Here is a 16616-nt window from a genome sequence, read left to right as displayed (position 1 = left end):
CTGTATCCCAGTATTATACAGTCACAGACCTGTCCCCACCAGTACTGTACCCCAGTGTTACACAGTGACAGACCTGTCCCCACCGGTACTGTACTCCAGTGTTATACAGTGACAGACCTGTCCCCACTGGCACAGTATCCCAGTGTTATACATCACAGACCGGTCCCCACCGGTACTGTACCCCAGGCTTATACAGGGACAGACCTGTCCCCACTGGCACTACCCCAGTGTTATAAAGTGACAGACCTGTCCCCACCGGTACTGTACACCAGTGTTACACAGTGACAGACAGGACCCGACCGGTACTGTACCCTAGTTTTACACAGTGACAGACATGCCCACACCAGCACTGTACCCCGGTGTTATACAGTGACAGACCTGTCCCCACTGGCACTGTACCCCAGTGCTATACAGAGACAGACCTGTCCCCACTGGCACTGTATCCCAGTGTTATACAGTCACAGACCTGTCCCCACCGGTACTGTACCCCAGTGTTACACAGTGACAGACTGGACCCCACCGGTACTGTATCGCAGTGTTAAACAGTGACAGACCTGTCCCCACCGGTACTGTACCCCAGTGTTACACAGTGACAGACCGGACCCCACCGGTACTGTACCCCAGTGTTGTACAGCGACAGACCTGTCCCCACCGGTACTGTATCCCAGTGTTACACAGTGACAGACTGGTCCCCACCAGTACTGTATCGCAGTGTTACACAGTGACAGACCCGTCCACCCCGATACTGTACCCCGGTGTTATACAGTGACAGACCTGTCCCCACCGGTAGTGTACACCAGTGTTACACAGTGACAGACAGGACCCGACCGGTACTGTACCCTAGTTTTACACAGTGACAGACATGCCCACACCAGCACTGTACCCCGGTGTTATACAGTGACAGACCTGTCCCCACTGGCACTGTACCCCAGTGCTATACAGAGACAGACCTGTCCCCACTGGCACTGTATCCCAGTGTTATACAGTCACAGACCTGTCCCCACCGGTACTGTACCCCAGTGTTACACAGTGACAGACCGGACCCCACCGGTACTGTATCGCAGTGTTAAACAGTGACAGACCTGTCCCCACCGGTACTGTACCCCAGTGTTACACAGTGACAGACCGGACCCCACCGGTACTGTACCCCAGTGTTGTACAGCGACAGACCTGTCCCCACCGGTACTGTATCCCAGTGTTACACAGTGACAGACTGGTCCCCACCAGTACTGTATCGCAGTGTTACACAGTGACAGACCCGTCCACCCCGATACTGTACCCCGGTGTTATACAGTGACAGACCTGTCCCCACTGGCACTGTACCCCAGTGTTATACAGTGACAGACCTGTACCCACCGGTACTGTATCGCAGTGGGACACAGTGACAGACCCGTCCCCCCCCCAGGTACTGCACCCCAGTGTTATACAGAGACAGACCTGTCCCCACTGGCACTGTATCCCAGTGTTATACAGTCACAGACCGGACCCCACCGGTACTGTACCCCAGTTTTACACAGTGACAGACATGTCCCCACCAGCACTGTACCCCAGTGTTATACACTGTCAGACCTGTCCCCACGGGTACTGTACCCCAGTGTTACACAGTGACAGACGGGACCCCGCCGGTACTGTATCCCAGAGTTACACAGTGACAGACCTGTCCCCACCGGTACTGTACCCCGTGTTATACAGTGACAGACCTGTCCCTACCGGTACTGTATCGCAGTGTGACACAGTGACAGACCGGACCCCACCGGTACTGTACCCCAGTATTACACAGTGACAGACCTGTCCCCACCGATACTGTACCCCGGTGTTATACAGTGACAGACCTGTCCCCACTGGCACTGTACCCCAGTGTTATACAGTGACAGACCTGTCCCCACCGGAACTGTACCCCAGTGTTACACGGTGACAGACCGGACCCCACCGGTACTGTACCCCAGTATTACACAGTGACAGACCTGTCGCCACTGGTACTGTACTCCAGTGTTACACAGTGAAAGACCTTTCCCCACCGGAACTGTACCCCAGTGTTATACAGAGCCAGACCTGTCCTCACCAGTACTGTATCGCAGTGGGACACAGTGACAGACCCGTCCCCCGCCCCAGGTACTGCACCCCAGTGTTATACAGTGACAGACCTGTCCCCACTGGCACTGTATCCCAGTGTTATACAGTCACAGACCTGTCCCCACCGGTACTGTACCCCAGTGTTACACAGTGACAGACCGGACCCCACCGGTACTGTACCCCAGTTTTACACAGTGACAGACCTGTCCCCGTCGGTACTGTGCCCCAGTTTTACACAGTGACAGACATGTCCCCACCAGCAATGTACCCCGGTGTTATATAGTGACAGACCTGTCCCCACTGGCACTGTACGCCAGTGTTAGACAGTTAAAGATCTGTCCCCACCGGTACTGTATCCCAGTGTTACACAATGAGAGACTGGTTCCCACCGGTCCTGTATCACAGTGTCTCACAGTGACAGACCCGTCCGCCCCAATATTGTACCCCCATGTTATACAGTGACAGACCTGTTCCCACTGGCACTGTACTCCAGTGTTATACAGTGACAGACCCGTCCCCACGGGTACTGAGCCCCGTGTTACACAGTGACAGATCGGACCCGACCGGTACTGTAACCCAGTGTTACACAGTGACAGACCTGTCCCCACCGGTACTGTGTCGCAGTGGGACACAGTGACAGACCCGTCCCCCCGCCCCAGGTACTGTACCCCAGTGTTATACAGAGACAGACCTGTCCCCACTGGCACTGTATCCCAGTGTTATACAGTCACAGACCTGTCCCCACCGGTACTGTACCCCAGTGTTACAAAGTGACAGACCGGACCCCACCGGTACTGTACCCCAGTGTTGTACAGCGACAGACCTGTCCCGACCGGTACTGTATCCCAGTGTTACACAGTGACAGACCGGTCCCCACCGGTACTGTACCCCAGTGTTACACAGTGACAGACCCATCCACCCCGATACTGTACCCCCATGTTATACAGTGACAGACCTGTCCCCACTGTCACTGTACCCCAGTGTTATACACTGTCAGACCTGTCCCCATGGGTACTGTACCCCAGGGTTACACAGTGACAGACCGGACCCCACCGGTACTGTACCCCAGTGTTACACAGTGACAGACCTGTCCCCGCCGGTACTGTACCCCAGTTTTACACAGTGACAGACATGTCCCCACCAAAACTGTACCCTGGTGTTATACAGTGACAGACCTGTCCCCACTGGCACTGTACCCCAGTGTTATACAGTGACAGACCTGTCCCCACCGGTACTGTACCCCAGTGACAGACCGGACCCCACTGGTACTGTACCCCAGTGTTGTACAGCGACAGACCTGTCCCCACCGGTACTGTATCCCAGTGTTAAACAGTGACAGACTGGTCCCCACCGGTACTGTATCGCAGTGTTACACAGTGACAGACCCGTCCACCCCGATACTGTACCCCGGTGTTATACAGTGACAGACCTGTCCCCACTGGCACTGTACCCCAGTGTTATACAGTGACAGACCTGTACCCACCGGTACTGTATCGCAGTGTTATACAGTCACAGACCTGTCCCCACCGGTACTATACCCCAGTGTTACACACTGACAGACGCGTCCCCCACCGGTACTGTACCTCAGTGTTAAACAGTGACAGACCTGTGCCCACCGGTACTGTACTCCAGTGTTACACAGTGACAGACCCGTTCCCCCCCCCCCCCCCCACCCAGGTACTGCACCCCAGTGTTATACAGAGACAGACCTGTCCCCACTGGCACTGTATCCCAGTGTTATACGGTCACAGACCTGTCCCCACCGGTACTATACCCCAGTGTTACACAGTGACAGACGCGTCCCCTACCGGTACTGTACCCCAGTGTTACACAGTGACAGACCTGTCCCCACCAGTACTGTATCCCAGCGTCACACAGTGACAGATTTGTCCCCACCGGCACTGTACTTCAGTGTTACACAGTGACAGACCTGTCCCCACCGGCACTGTACCCCAGTGTTACACAGTGCAGACCTGTCCCGACCGGAACTGTACTCCAGTGTTAGACAGTCTCAGACCTGTTCCCACCGGTACTGTATCCCAGTGTTATACCGTGACAGACCCGTCCCCACTGGCACTGTATCCCAGTGGTATACAGTCACAGACCCGCTCCCACCTGCCCCGGTACTGTACCGCAGTGTTACACAGTGACAGACCTGTCCCCACCAGTACTGTATCCCAGTGTTGCACAGTGATAGACCTCTCCCCACCAGTACTGTATCCCAGTGTCACACAGTGACAGATTTGTCCCCACCGGCACTGTATCCCAGTCTTATACAGTGGCAGACCTGTCCCCACCTGTGCTGTACGCCAGTGTTATACAGCGACAGACGCGTCCCCCACTGGTACTGTACCCCAGTGTTACACAGTGACAGACCTGTCCCCACCAGTACTGTATCCCAGTGTCACACAGTGACAGATTTGTCCCCACCGGTACTGTACCCCAGTGTTATACAGTGACAGACCTGCTCCCCCCACCCCGGTACTGTACCCTAGTGCCATACAGAGACAGAACTGTCCCCACTGGTACTGTATACCAGTGTTACACTGTGCCTAGACCTGTCCCCTCCCCGGTACTGGACCCCGGTGATATATAGTGACAGACCTGTCCCCACCAGTACTGTACCCCAGTGTTACACAGTGACAGACCTGTCCCCACTGGCACTGTATCCCAGTGTTATACAGTGACAGACCTGTCCCCAGCGGCACTGTATCCCACTGTTATACAGTGACAGACTTGTCTCCAGCGACACTGTCCCCCAGTGTTAGACAGTGACAGACCTGTCCCCACCGGTACTGTATCCCAGTGTTACACAGTGACAGACCTGTCCCCACTGGTACTGTACCCCAGTGTTAAACAGTGACAGACCTGTCCCCACCGGTACTGTACCCCAGTGTTACACAGTGACAGACCTGTCCCCATCGCTACTGTACTCCAGTGTTACACAGTGACCGACCTGTCCCCACCGGTACTGTATCCCAGTGTTACACAGTGACAGATTTGACCCCTCAGTCACTGTATCCCAGTGTTATACAGTGACAGACCTGTCCCCACCGGTGCTGTACGCCAGTGTTATACAGCGACAGACGTGTCCCCCACCGGTACTGTAACCCAGTGTTACACAGTGACAGACCTGTCCCAACCGGTACTGTACCCCAGTGTTACACAGTGACAGACCTGTCCGCCTCGGTACTGTATTCCTGCGTTATACATTGACAGACCTGTCCCCTCCGGCACTGTATCCCACTGTTATACAGTGACAGACCTGTCCCCACGGGTACTGTACCCCAGTGTTACACAGTGATAGACCTGTCCCCACCGGTACTGAACCGCAGTGTTATACAGTGACAGACCTGTCCCCACCAGTACTGTACGCCAGTGTTATACAGTGACAGACCTGTCCCCAGCGGTACTGTATCCCAGTGTTACACAGTGACAGTCCTGTCCCCACTGGTACTGTAGCCCAGTGTTATACAGTGACAGACCTGTCCCCATCGGTACTGTACCCCAGTGTTATACAGTGACCGACTGTCCCCTCTGGCACTGTATCCCTGTGTTATACAGTGACAGACCTTTCCCCACCAGCACTGTAACCCAGTGTTATACAGCGACAGACCTGTCCCCATCAGTACTGTAGCCCAGTGTTATACAGTGACAGACCTGTCGCCATCGGTACTGTCTCCCAGTGTTATACAGTGACAGACCTGTCCCCACCGGTACTGTAGCCCAGTGTTATACAGTGACAGACCTGTCCCCATCGGTACTGTACCCCAGTGTTATACAGTGACCGACTGTCCCCTCTGGCACTGTATCCCTGTGTTATACAGTGACAGACCTTTCCCCACCAGCACTGTAACCCAGTGTTATACAGCGACAGACCTGTCCCCATCAGTACTGTAGCCCAGTGTTATACAGTGACAGACCTGTCGCCATCGGTACTGTCTCCCAGTGTTATACAGTGACAGACCTGTCCCCACCGGTACTGTACCCCAGTGTTACACAGTGACAGACCTTTCCCCACCTGTACTGTACCCCAGTGTTATACAGCGACAGACCTGTCCCCCACCCGTACTGTATCTCAGTGTTATACAGTGACAGAGCTGTCCCCACCGGTACTGTATCCCTGTGTTATACAGTGACAGACCTTTCCCCACCAGCACTGTAGCCCAGTGTTATACAGTGACAGACCTGTCCCCATCAGTACTGTAGCCTAGTGTTATACAGTGACAGACCTGTCGCCATCGGTACTGTCTCCCAGTGTTATACAGTGACAGACCTGTCCCCACCGGTACTGTACACCAGTGTTACACAGTGACAGACCTGTCCCCACCGGTACTGTACCCCCAGTGTTATACAGTGACAGACCTGTCCCCACCAGTACTGTACCCCAGCATTACACAGTAACAGACCTGTCCCCACCGGTACTGTACCCCTGTGTTATGCAGTTACAGACCTGTCCCTACTGGCACTGTACCCCAGTGTTATACAGTGACAGACCTGTCCCCCACTGGTACTGTATCGCAGTGTTACACAGTGACAGACCAGTCCCCACCAGTACTGTATTGCTGTGTTACACAGTGACAGACCTGTCCCCACTGGCACTGTACCCCAGTGTTATACAGTGACAGACCTGTCACCCACTGGTACTGTATCCCAGTGTTTCACAGTGACAGACCTGTCCCCACCAGTGCTGTACGCCAGTGGTATACAGTGACAGACCTGTCCCCACTGGCACTGTACCCCAGTGTTATACAGTGACAGACCTGTCACCCACTGGTACTGTATCCCAGTGTTTCACAGTGACAGACCTGTCCCCACCAGTGCTGTACCCCAGTGTTATACAGTGACAGACCTGTCCCCACCGGTACTGTTTCCCAGTGTTACACAGTGACAGACCTGTCCCCACTGGCACTGTACCCCAGTGTTACACAGTGACAGACCTGTCCCCCACCGGTACTGTATCCCAGTGTTACACAGTGACAGACCTGTCCCCCACTGGTACTGTATCCCAGTGACAGACCCGTCCCCTACCGGTACTGTTCCCCAGTGTTAGGTCATGATTAGATGACATGATTTTTATTATGTCGATGGTGTGACCTGTTATGAGGAAGTACGCTGTCAGTGCTGCCTTCACGTGGCACCGAATTACTCTCACACGCTGGCAGATGGTCATTTTACTTGCCTGAGTGGTCTGACTGAGAGTTGGAATGGGAGAGTCAGTCTGATGGATTGGCATGGCCCGGCCCTCCCTGGTGTTTAATTCTCTCTCTCTCTCTCTCTGTGTTTATCCCTCAGGTGCTCCCGAGGAGGAGAAGCAGTTCCTGGTGCCACCTTCCTTCAAGTTTGCCCGCAGCCTGTCTGTGCCAAGCGCCGACGATATCCCTCCCCCTCCTACCACCGCTCCCCCCGACCCCCCGTTCAACCTGCCCCAGCCTCGCTCCGGCCCCCCTCCCCCTCCCCTGTCCGCCTCTGCCTCCTCTTCCACCGCCGTCCGCTCAACCTTTAACCCCGCTGGCGCTGCCGATGCTGCCAAGATCTACGCCAGCCTGCGGCACGAGTTGGTGGAGACGGCGGCCAAGGGGGAGGCGAAGGAACGGCACAAGAGGGACAAGGCTGGGGTTTACCGCCAAGACTCCGACCAGCTCGCCGGAGGAGGAGGAGGGGGAGGAGGAGGGGGAGGAGGAGGAGTGGGAGGAGGAGGGGGGTCGTCGTCTTCGTCCTCCGCCTCGCAGCCCAACGCCAGGGGCCGGAGGGCACAGGCCACTGAGAGCCGCTACAGTAACCCCACGGCCCGGGTGGTCAACACTGCCATGTTTGTGCCGGCCAAGCCCGTGCGGAGGAAGGGGCCGCTGGTCAAGCAGTCGAAGGTGGAGGATGAGCAACAGCAGCAGCAGCAGCAGGAAAAGACCTGCTCCATCCCCATCCCCACTATCATCATCAAGGCTCCATCCACCAGCAGCAGCGGCCGGAGTAGTCAGGGGAGCAGCATGGAGGCTGAGGCCGGAGGGGAGCCACCTCCCCAACCCCCTCCGGTCCCTGCTCCCCCCCAGGCCCGAGAAAGCCTGGACTTCACCAGCCAGTTCGGGGCGGCCATTGTGGGGGCCGCGCGCCGCGACCGGGAGCGCTACATGGAGGCCCGCCGCAAGTCCACGGCTTTCCTGTCCACGGACGTGGTGGAAGAGCATGGAGAGATCGTACCCCGTCTTACGCACTCAAAATCCATCGACGAGGGAATGTTCAACAGCGCTGAGGCCTTCATGAACATCATGGTGTCGGCCGGGAGGGGGACACAGGTCTCGGCCTACGCCGACCGCGGCCTGGCCTACGAAGCCCAGGCCTCCAAGAGGCCCACCCCGGCCACCCCTGGCTTCAGCTTTGCCCCGAGGTCCACGGCCTTTGTCCACCCACTGACCGGTAAATTCCTGGACCCGGACTCGCCACTCGGCCTGGCCCTGGCCGCCCGTGAGCGCTCGCTCAAGGAGCAGCCCCGGGGCCCGGAGCCCGAGACTTCGGCCTCCTCGGTGGCGCTGGGGCCCAAAGCCTGGGCCGGCCAGAGGAAAGAGGCCGGGGGTGCGGCTCGACCCCCTCCGCCCCCTCTCAGGTCCCAGAAGACGGAGGAGGCCGAGCCCAGGTCCTCTCCCCGGTCCGAAGGCGAAGTCCAGGCCGAGTATCGCGTGCGTTTCGTGGAGAACCCGCCCCTCCCCCCTCCTCCACGCCCGCCTCTCCCGGACCCCCAGGCCCTGCCCCTGACCGTCCTGCCCCCACCAGCCCCCTCCATCGACACTGAGGAGGAGTTCGTCTTCAGCGACCCTCTGCCCCCGCCCCTCGAGTTCTCCAACAGCTTTGACAGCTCTGAAGTGCCCCCTCCCCCGCCTCCCCCACCTCCGCCCCCTCCTCCCCCTCCCCCTCCCCCTCCGCCACCCCCTCCCCCACCCTCCACCGCCTCCACAGCCGCCGCTGCGCCCCCCGAAGCTGCCAGCCTGCCCACGGTCGACTCGACGGGTTCCAGCCTGACCTCGTACGATAGTGAGGTGGCTACGCTAACGCAGGCCCCGGCCAGGGAGAACCACCTGGACTGCAGTGCCGAGGGGGTCCCGGGCTCCGGGGGCAGCCGGGCACCTTCGGCCGAGACACTGCTGGACAACGTGGGAGACTCGGGCATTGAGGAGGTAGACAGCCGCAGCGGGAGTGACCACCACCTGGAGACTATCAGCAGCGTTTCTACCTTCTCCAGCCTCTCGGGCCTGTCCTCCGAAGGCAACGAGCTGCTCGACACCTACATCGCCTACCTGGACGGCCACGCCTTTGCCGACAAACCTCCCTTCGCCTCCCGGGTCAGGGGTCGACCCCCCATGATGGGGAGGGGGCCAGGCCCCTTGAGGGACCCTGCTTCCACCACCACCACCAGCGCCGTCTCCTCCGTTGCCCCTCACCCTCCCCCTCAGCCGGCAGCCGCGCCCCCCTTCCTGCCCCCCACAGCCCAGCCAGCACCCCCCTCCGAGCCCACCCCCCGCCCTCTGGAGCGCCACATGCCTCCCGCCCCCTCCATGTGGGAGGAGCCCACCCACCCCACCCAGGCCTCCAGCATGGCTTCCATGAAGGCCAGCATCATCAGCGAGCTGAGCTCCAAACTCCAGCAGATGAGCGGCACATCCTGGGCTCGTCAGGCCGACTCCGTGGGACCTCCTACAGCCTCCAAGCCTATGCACCTCCGGCACAGGTAACGTAGTCTGGAGGCCATTCAGCCCCCATCGTTTCTATCGTGCCATTCCTTCAGACATGTATCTCCGCTCTAACCACCCAGCATTGCTGCCTAGATGCCCCTTCATTACCCGCTTCATTCGTCAAAATATCCATCTCGGATTTCCTACTGGGAATTGAGTTACCATCTGCTGTTCATTGTGTGTATGTTTCACATCCCAACCATCCTTCACATAGAGTGATGTTTTTGATCAAAATTGGGGGGGATCTGATGCCTCACATTCCAAGACTCCCCAACTAGTGCAAGCTTCTTTTGACAATATTCCCACTATTCCGTTCACAACCCTCGATCACATTAGTCCTGAACTTCTGGGGAATATAGACCATGTTTATTTTCTGTCCTTTACCTCCGTACGTGTTACCACACGCAACTGAATGGTTTTTCCACCACCAAATGACTGTCACAATCTTTTTGCTCATTCTTTTTTCTTTTTTTTTCAAATTTGTATTTTTTTAATAGCCAGAATTGCAATCAAATAGTTTTTCCCCAATACCAAATCACCACGATAACAAAATGTGAAGCTGGATGAACACAGCAGGCCAAGCAGCATCTCAGGAGCACAAAAGCTGATGTTTCGGGCCTAGACCCTTCATCTGAGAGGCTTTTTGTGCTCCTGAGATCTGCTTGGCCTGCTGTGTTCATCCAGCTCCACACTTATCTTGGATTCTCCAGCATCTGCAGTTCCCATTATCTCTGACCAAATCACCACGACCTTTTTCCCATGTTTTTAAACCATGAGCACCAGCAGTAACTCCCCCGTGTGGCCAATTGAGTATTTACTTGTGAAAAGGAGCGCAGTGCTGAGATTTGAACATAGCTGCATATTAAACCATCACTTTAACCCATTAAACCAACCTGGCCTCACAGTTATAGAGTCCGTCCTCCTCATTCAGTCTTTGAAAAAAGTTTCCCTGTCCACTGATGTTATTACACAAAATCCCAGAGCAGGTGGGACTTTGAACCTCGGTCTCCTGGCTCAGTGGTAGGGACACAGCCACTGCAGTACAATAATCCCATTTTGGCATTCTTCTCGTGAATCTGTGCTTGGCTCCTTCCCAGGCCGTGATGTCTTCCCAAGCTGCAGTGTGCAGACCTGTACACCTCCCTCCAACTGTTGCCCTGCCAGGGATCTTTTCTTATTTTTAGCCCAGACTTCCAGAGACCATGCCTTGTCTCTGCCAGCATCCGATGTGCCCCGCATGTGTAGCTCACACCCTGAGTTGATCAACCACCTCTGGGTCTCATGGCCCAAGCCTGAGATCCTCACAGCCAATGAGAACAGGCTGTTTATGGTGGGAGACGGTGCTGAGGATCAGACAAGGCAGTCTCAGCTAAAACACATTTTACAACCAACAGGAACGTTGGAGCTGCTACATAACAGAAAGATCCAGAATGTCCTCCTTCTCCCAGTATGGTCAGTCATGTGATGGATGGATAATGGAGGCATTGACCAGCCTCGATCAATGAGACCCAGGCAAAGTGAGGAAACCCTCCAATGGGGGAGAACTTTGGAAACCAAAGCTCCATTCGAGGCTGGCTGTCTAGGCCAACGAGAGTTTTCTTAATCCAAAGAACGTTAGAATTAGGAGCAGAAAGAGTCTTGCCATTTGAGTCTGCTCTGCCTTTCGATACAATCGTGGTTGATCATCTCAAATCCAGCTTCTCTCACATTCACCAATTTCCCTTAATTCCCTTAGCACCCAAATACACTCAAGCTCAGTCTAGAATATACTCAACCTCAAGCTGAGCATCCACAGCTCCCTGGGAGAGAATTTCCAGAGATGTACAACCTCCTCATCTCAATCCAAAATGGCTAACTCCTCAGCCTGCAATCATGTCCTTGATTCTCTAACATTGGGAGAGGGGTGGGCAGGAATTATTTCTCAGCGTGTAGGTATTCGGCAGGGATGGTATTACTCACCTCTGGAGCAGGTGAGACTTGAATCAGGGGTTTCCTGGCTCTGAGATAGGGACAATACCACTGCGCCCCAGCACCCACCCTGCCAAGCCCATCAAGAAGTTAATATGTTTCAAATAGGTCACCCCTCATTCTTCTAAACGTGACGGCCAGTAGAGCTCAATGTCTCCTGTTAAGATAATCCCCTCATCCCAGGGACCTGGGGAATGAGCTGTCATCGCACTCCCTCTCAGGCCGGTACACCCATGTTTCTCACTTTCTTTTCCCCTGTCCTCACCTTCAAGGGTTATCTCCATTGGATTTGTGCTGTCTTGTGGAGCAAGGCAGTGCAGTGGATTGTTGTCACTGTCTGCAGGCTTGCCATCCAGGAGTCTCTCCTGCCTACTGCACAGCGTGTTGGAAAGACTTACAAGATGACACGCAACCTGTTTGGCCACATCACAAACTCACCTTCTGTGGCCAATAGCTCCTGGCCTGGGATTTGAACCCAGAGCTAAGAACAGGACATATTGTGCCACAAAGCCTCCTTCTTTAGGTAAGGAGACCAAGCTACACACAGTACTCCAGATGTGGCCTCACCAGTGACCTGTATAAAGTCTTCTACGGCCTTATTTGTCAATGAGTTTCTGTACCTGCCTATTCACTTCCTGTAACCCATGGCCACCCATCTCTCTGAGTGTGTGGACATTTCCCTGTCTCACCATTGCTTCCCTCTGTGGGTGGATAACTTCACAACGCACGTTGCCTTTCATCTCTCACTCAACCTCCTTGTGTCTTCCTGAATACCATCCCTCTGTGAATTTAGATACATTGCCCTCCATTTCCTAATCTAAGTCATAGATTGTCAGCTGGAATAGAAATCTGACTGATCCCTATCCTCTGTCCATTGGCCAATCCTCAGTTGGAAGGTGGTCATCTCTGAAACCCCTGCAAGTTGTAGATGCTGAGTGGTTCAAACTTTTTTTTTTATTCAGTCATGGGATGTGGGCATCACTGGCTAGGCAGCATTTATTACCCATCCCTCATTGCCCAGAAGGTCTGGAGTCACATGTAGGCTAGACCATCTGCTGTGGCGGGATTTGAACCTGGGTCCCCAGAACGTTACCTAGATCTCTGGATTAACAGTCCAGCGATAATACCACTAGGCCATCGCCGCCCCAGAGGTCAGAGATTGATAGGATAATATCCACAAAAAGTGCAGGCAGGTGGGAGGTCTGGTGGTATAGGGGGTAGTGTCCCTTTCTCTGAGCCAGGAGCTCAGGGTATGAGCCCTACTCTAAGACATGACGGCCCCTGAAGATGCCTGGCCATATAAACCCGCAAACCGTCGGTGGGAGATAAGAGTGCAAGATATTTGTGTGAGGGTGGGAACACCGGAAACTTTGCCATCACTCTGCAGAGCTCCTGACTAAAACACCGCACAGCAGGTCAAAGTGATGGAACCCCGGGCTCTCTGAGTGACCTGTGACACAGCAACATCACAGACAGCTGTCAGGCTGAAAATTGATCATGATCTTATTGAATGGCCGGCCAGCCTTCAATGGCCAAATCTGCTTCTATTTCTTATGTTATTTTGTCCAAAGTTACAAGGCCACATGAACCATACTATAATAGACAGGCCAATCAGCTCTTTGAGACCATTCGGCAAGATCACATCTGATCTGTACCTTAACTCCATCTACCTGCCTTAACTCATGTTTATTCCTTCTGCTAGAAATATAACACTCCACAGGACAGATCCCCAATTACCTTGACATTTTATGCCAAAGTGTTGATACCGAGCAGCCTCCCTAATTCCCTCAATGTAGGAACTGAAGTAGGTCATTCAGCCCTTTATATCTGATCTGCCTTTCAATAAGATGATAGCTGATCTGAGAATCTTCAACATGACTTCCCTGTCTTTTCCCCGTAAACCTTGATTCCCATTACAGATTAAAAATGTGTCTGCCTCAGCCTTGGGTATACTTCAGTTTGAATGAACCAGTGTTAAGTCCAGCCATTCCTGAGGATCCTATTCTGGAGGCCAATCTGATTTCTTTTCTCTTATTTATTCACGGCCATGAAGCTGGTCTCTGGCTAGGCCAGCATTTATTGCCCATCCTAATTGCCCAGAGGGCGGTTTTTGAGTCATACAGCATGTAAACAGGCCCTTCAGTCCAACCAGTCCATGCTGACCATAATCCCAAACTAAACTAGTCCCACCTGCCTGCTATCCTTTCAAACCTTTATTATTCATGTAACTACCCAAATGTCTTTTAAACATTGTAACCATACCCACATTCACCACTTCCTCTGAGAGTTCATTCTTCACACAAACCACTCCGTGTAAAAAAAGGTTTCCTCTTGTGATCGTTTTATTTTGTTCTCCTCTCACCTTAAAAATGTGCCCCCTTGTCTTGAATACCCAGCCCTAGGGAAAAGACACCTGCCATTTACCTTATCTATGCCTCTCATGATTTTATTGACCTCTACAGAGTCACCCCTCAACCTCCTGTGCTCCAGTGAAAAAGGTCCCAGCCTCTTCTTATAACCCAAACCAGCCAATCCCAGCAACATCCTGTTAAAGAGATAATGGGAACTGCAGATGCTGGAGACTCCGAGATAACAAGGTGTGGAGCTGGATGAACACAGCAGGCCAAGCAGCATCAGAGGAGCAGGATAGCTGATGTTTTGGGTCCGGACCCAGAATGTCAGCCTTCCTGCTCCTCTAATGCTGCTTGGCTGCTGTGTTCATCCAGCTCTACACCTTGTTATCTAACATCCCGGTAAATCTCTGCTGAGCTTTCCAGCTTAATTATAGCCTTCCTTTTACAGTTAACCCAATTGCTGTGCATCTAGAGGAAGATAGTTTCCTTCCCTAAAGGAGATTGGTGAACAGATCGGGGTTTCCCCTGACAATCGCCATCAGACTCTTATTTCCAGATCTTGATTGAATTTACATTCCACCATCTGCCATTGTGGGATTTTAACCCAGGTCCCCAGGACATTACCTAGGTCTCTAGTCTGATAGTCTAGCTGTAACACCACTAGGCCATCACCTCTGCCTATCCCGGCCTCAGTGAAATGTTGCATGTACAGCATTGAACCACTCCCTTGTTCAGATGTTTCTGTGTAAGGAGTAGGTCCGATGACTGGTTCCCCCAGTCACCTTCACCACCTCAAAGCCTTGGGAGATGTGTTGCTGAATGTAGACACTTGCAGTCCAGCACCCAGCTGGTGGAAGGGACTTGGAGAGATTGGCACAGTTTCCCTTGGAGAAAGGAAGACAAAGGGGAGATTTGGCAGAAGAGTGAGAGACATAACCAGAAGATTCAGATTTAAGGTGATTGGAAAAAATATATAAGATGCTACTGGGAACTGACAAAGTAAACATGGTGAATATGTTTCCTCATGTGGGACAATCCAAAACCAGAGGTTTTAGGTGAAGAGCTGGCAGATTTAATACAGAGATAGGAAGGAATTACTTCTCTCAAAGCATCATGAATCTCAGAAGCCACTACCCCAGAGTACGATGGATGCTGGGACATCGAGTGAGTTTAAAGAGGTGAATAGATTTTTAATTAGTAATGAGTTAAGGGGTTGTGGAAAGCGGGTAGGAAAGCAGGAACAAAAACAGAAGTTGCTGGAAGAGCTCAACAGGACTGGCAGCATCTGTGAATAAAAAAGTCAGATTTAAAAGTCAGTTTCGGGTCCGGTGTCCCTTCCCTAATGGTCTATCCCAATGGTCTAATCCTTAGACCATGACCCCTGGTTCTGGACACACCCACCTTCGGGAACATCCTCCCTGCCCCTACCCTGTCCAGTCCTGTTAGAATTTAATAAGTCTCTATGAGATCCCGCTCTCCTCATTCATCTGAACTCCAGCAAAAAACATGGAAACAGATGCTTCGGTCCAACTCATCCATGCTGACCAGACATCCCAATCTGACCTAGCCCCATTTGCCAGCATTTGGCCCATATCCGTCTAAACCCTTCCTATTCATGTACCCATCCAGCTGTCTTTTAAATGTTGTTATTCTGCCAGCCTCCATGTCTCCTGTAAAAGTGTCACTGCACAAGGAGAAACCTTTTCACACAGTGAGCGGTTAGAGACTGGGGTGTACTGCCAGACACTCTGGTGGAGACATTCAAGATGGAATTGAGTTATTGTCTGAAAAGGAGGAGAATGCAGGGTTACAGAGAGAAAGGGGGGATAGTAACCCTCAGTGAGATGTTCCTTTTGAGAGCTGTCAGGAAGCAATGAACCAAATGGCCTTCACCTGTACTGTAACGAATTCTGTGATATTTCCAAACCAACTAGGCAATGACCTAGTGGTATTAGCACTTAGACTATTAATCTAGAAAGTCAGCTAATGTTCTTCACCCAGGTTCAAATCCCATTATGGCAGATGGCGGAATTTGAATTCAGTTAAGAGTCTAATGATGACCATGAAGCTGTTGTTGAGGGAAAACCCATTTGGATCACTAATGCCCTTCATGGAAGGAAATGGCCATCCTTACCTGGTCTGGCCTACATGTGACTTCAGGCCCACAGCAGCGAGGTTGACCCTTTGCTCCCCTCTGCAAAATTAGAGATGGGTAATAAATACAGGCTCAGCCAGAAACACCAAGATTTCATGAAGGAATTTTTTTTTAAAATAAAGAATCCAATGGGTCTTCTGCAACCAGGGACCCGGGTTCGATTCAACCCTCGGGTGACTGTCTGTGTGGAGTTTGCACATTCTCATGTCTGCATAGGATTCCTCAGGATGGTCCGATTTCCTCCCACAGTCCAAAGATGTGCAGGTTAGGGTGGATTGGCCATGGGAAATTGCCCATAGCATCCAGGGATGTGCAGGCTAGGTTGGTTAGCAATGGGAATTG

General features: G+C 53.3%; 1 protein-coding gene across 1 annotated transcript in view; it reads left to right on the top strand.

Annotated features, from left to right (window-relative positions):
* Positions 1-16616, top strand: part of LOC125447020 (SH3 and multiple ankyrin repeat domains protein 1-like) — a 241740-nt gene that overhangs the window by 210915 nt on the left and 14209 nt on the right. Inside the window, exons 23-24 of the mRNA XM_059640702.1 lie at positions 7369-8930; positions 9012-9793. Of these exons, the coding sequence (XP_059496685.1) occupies positions 7369-8930; positions 9012-9793 (2344 nt within the window). The remainder of the gene's footprint in view (positions 1-7368; positions 8931-9011; positions 9794-16616) is intronic.

This window comes from Stegostoma tigrinum, chromosome 38, assembly GCF_030684315.1.
Source record: "Stegostoma tigrinum isolate sSteTig4 chromosome 38, sSteTig4.hap1, whole genome shotgun sequence".
In the NCBI taxonomy this organism is placed as follows: Eukaryota; Metazoa; Chordata; class Chondrichthyes; order Orectolobiformes; family Stegostomatidae; genus Stegostoma; species Stegostoma tigrinum.
Note: the sequence above shows the minus strand (reverse complement) of the source record. Positions and strands in the feature narration are given on the sequence as shown.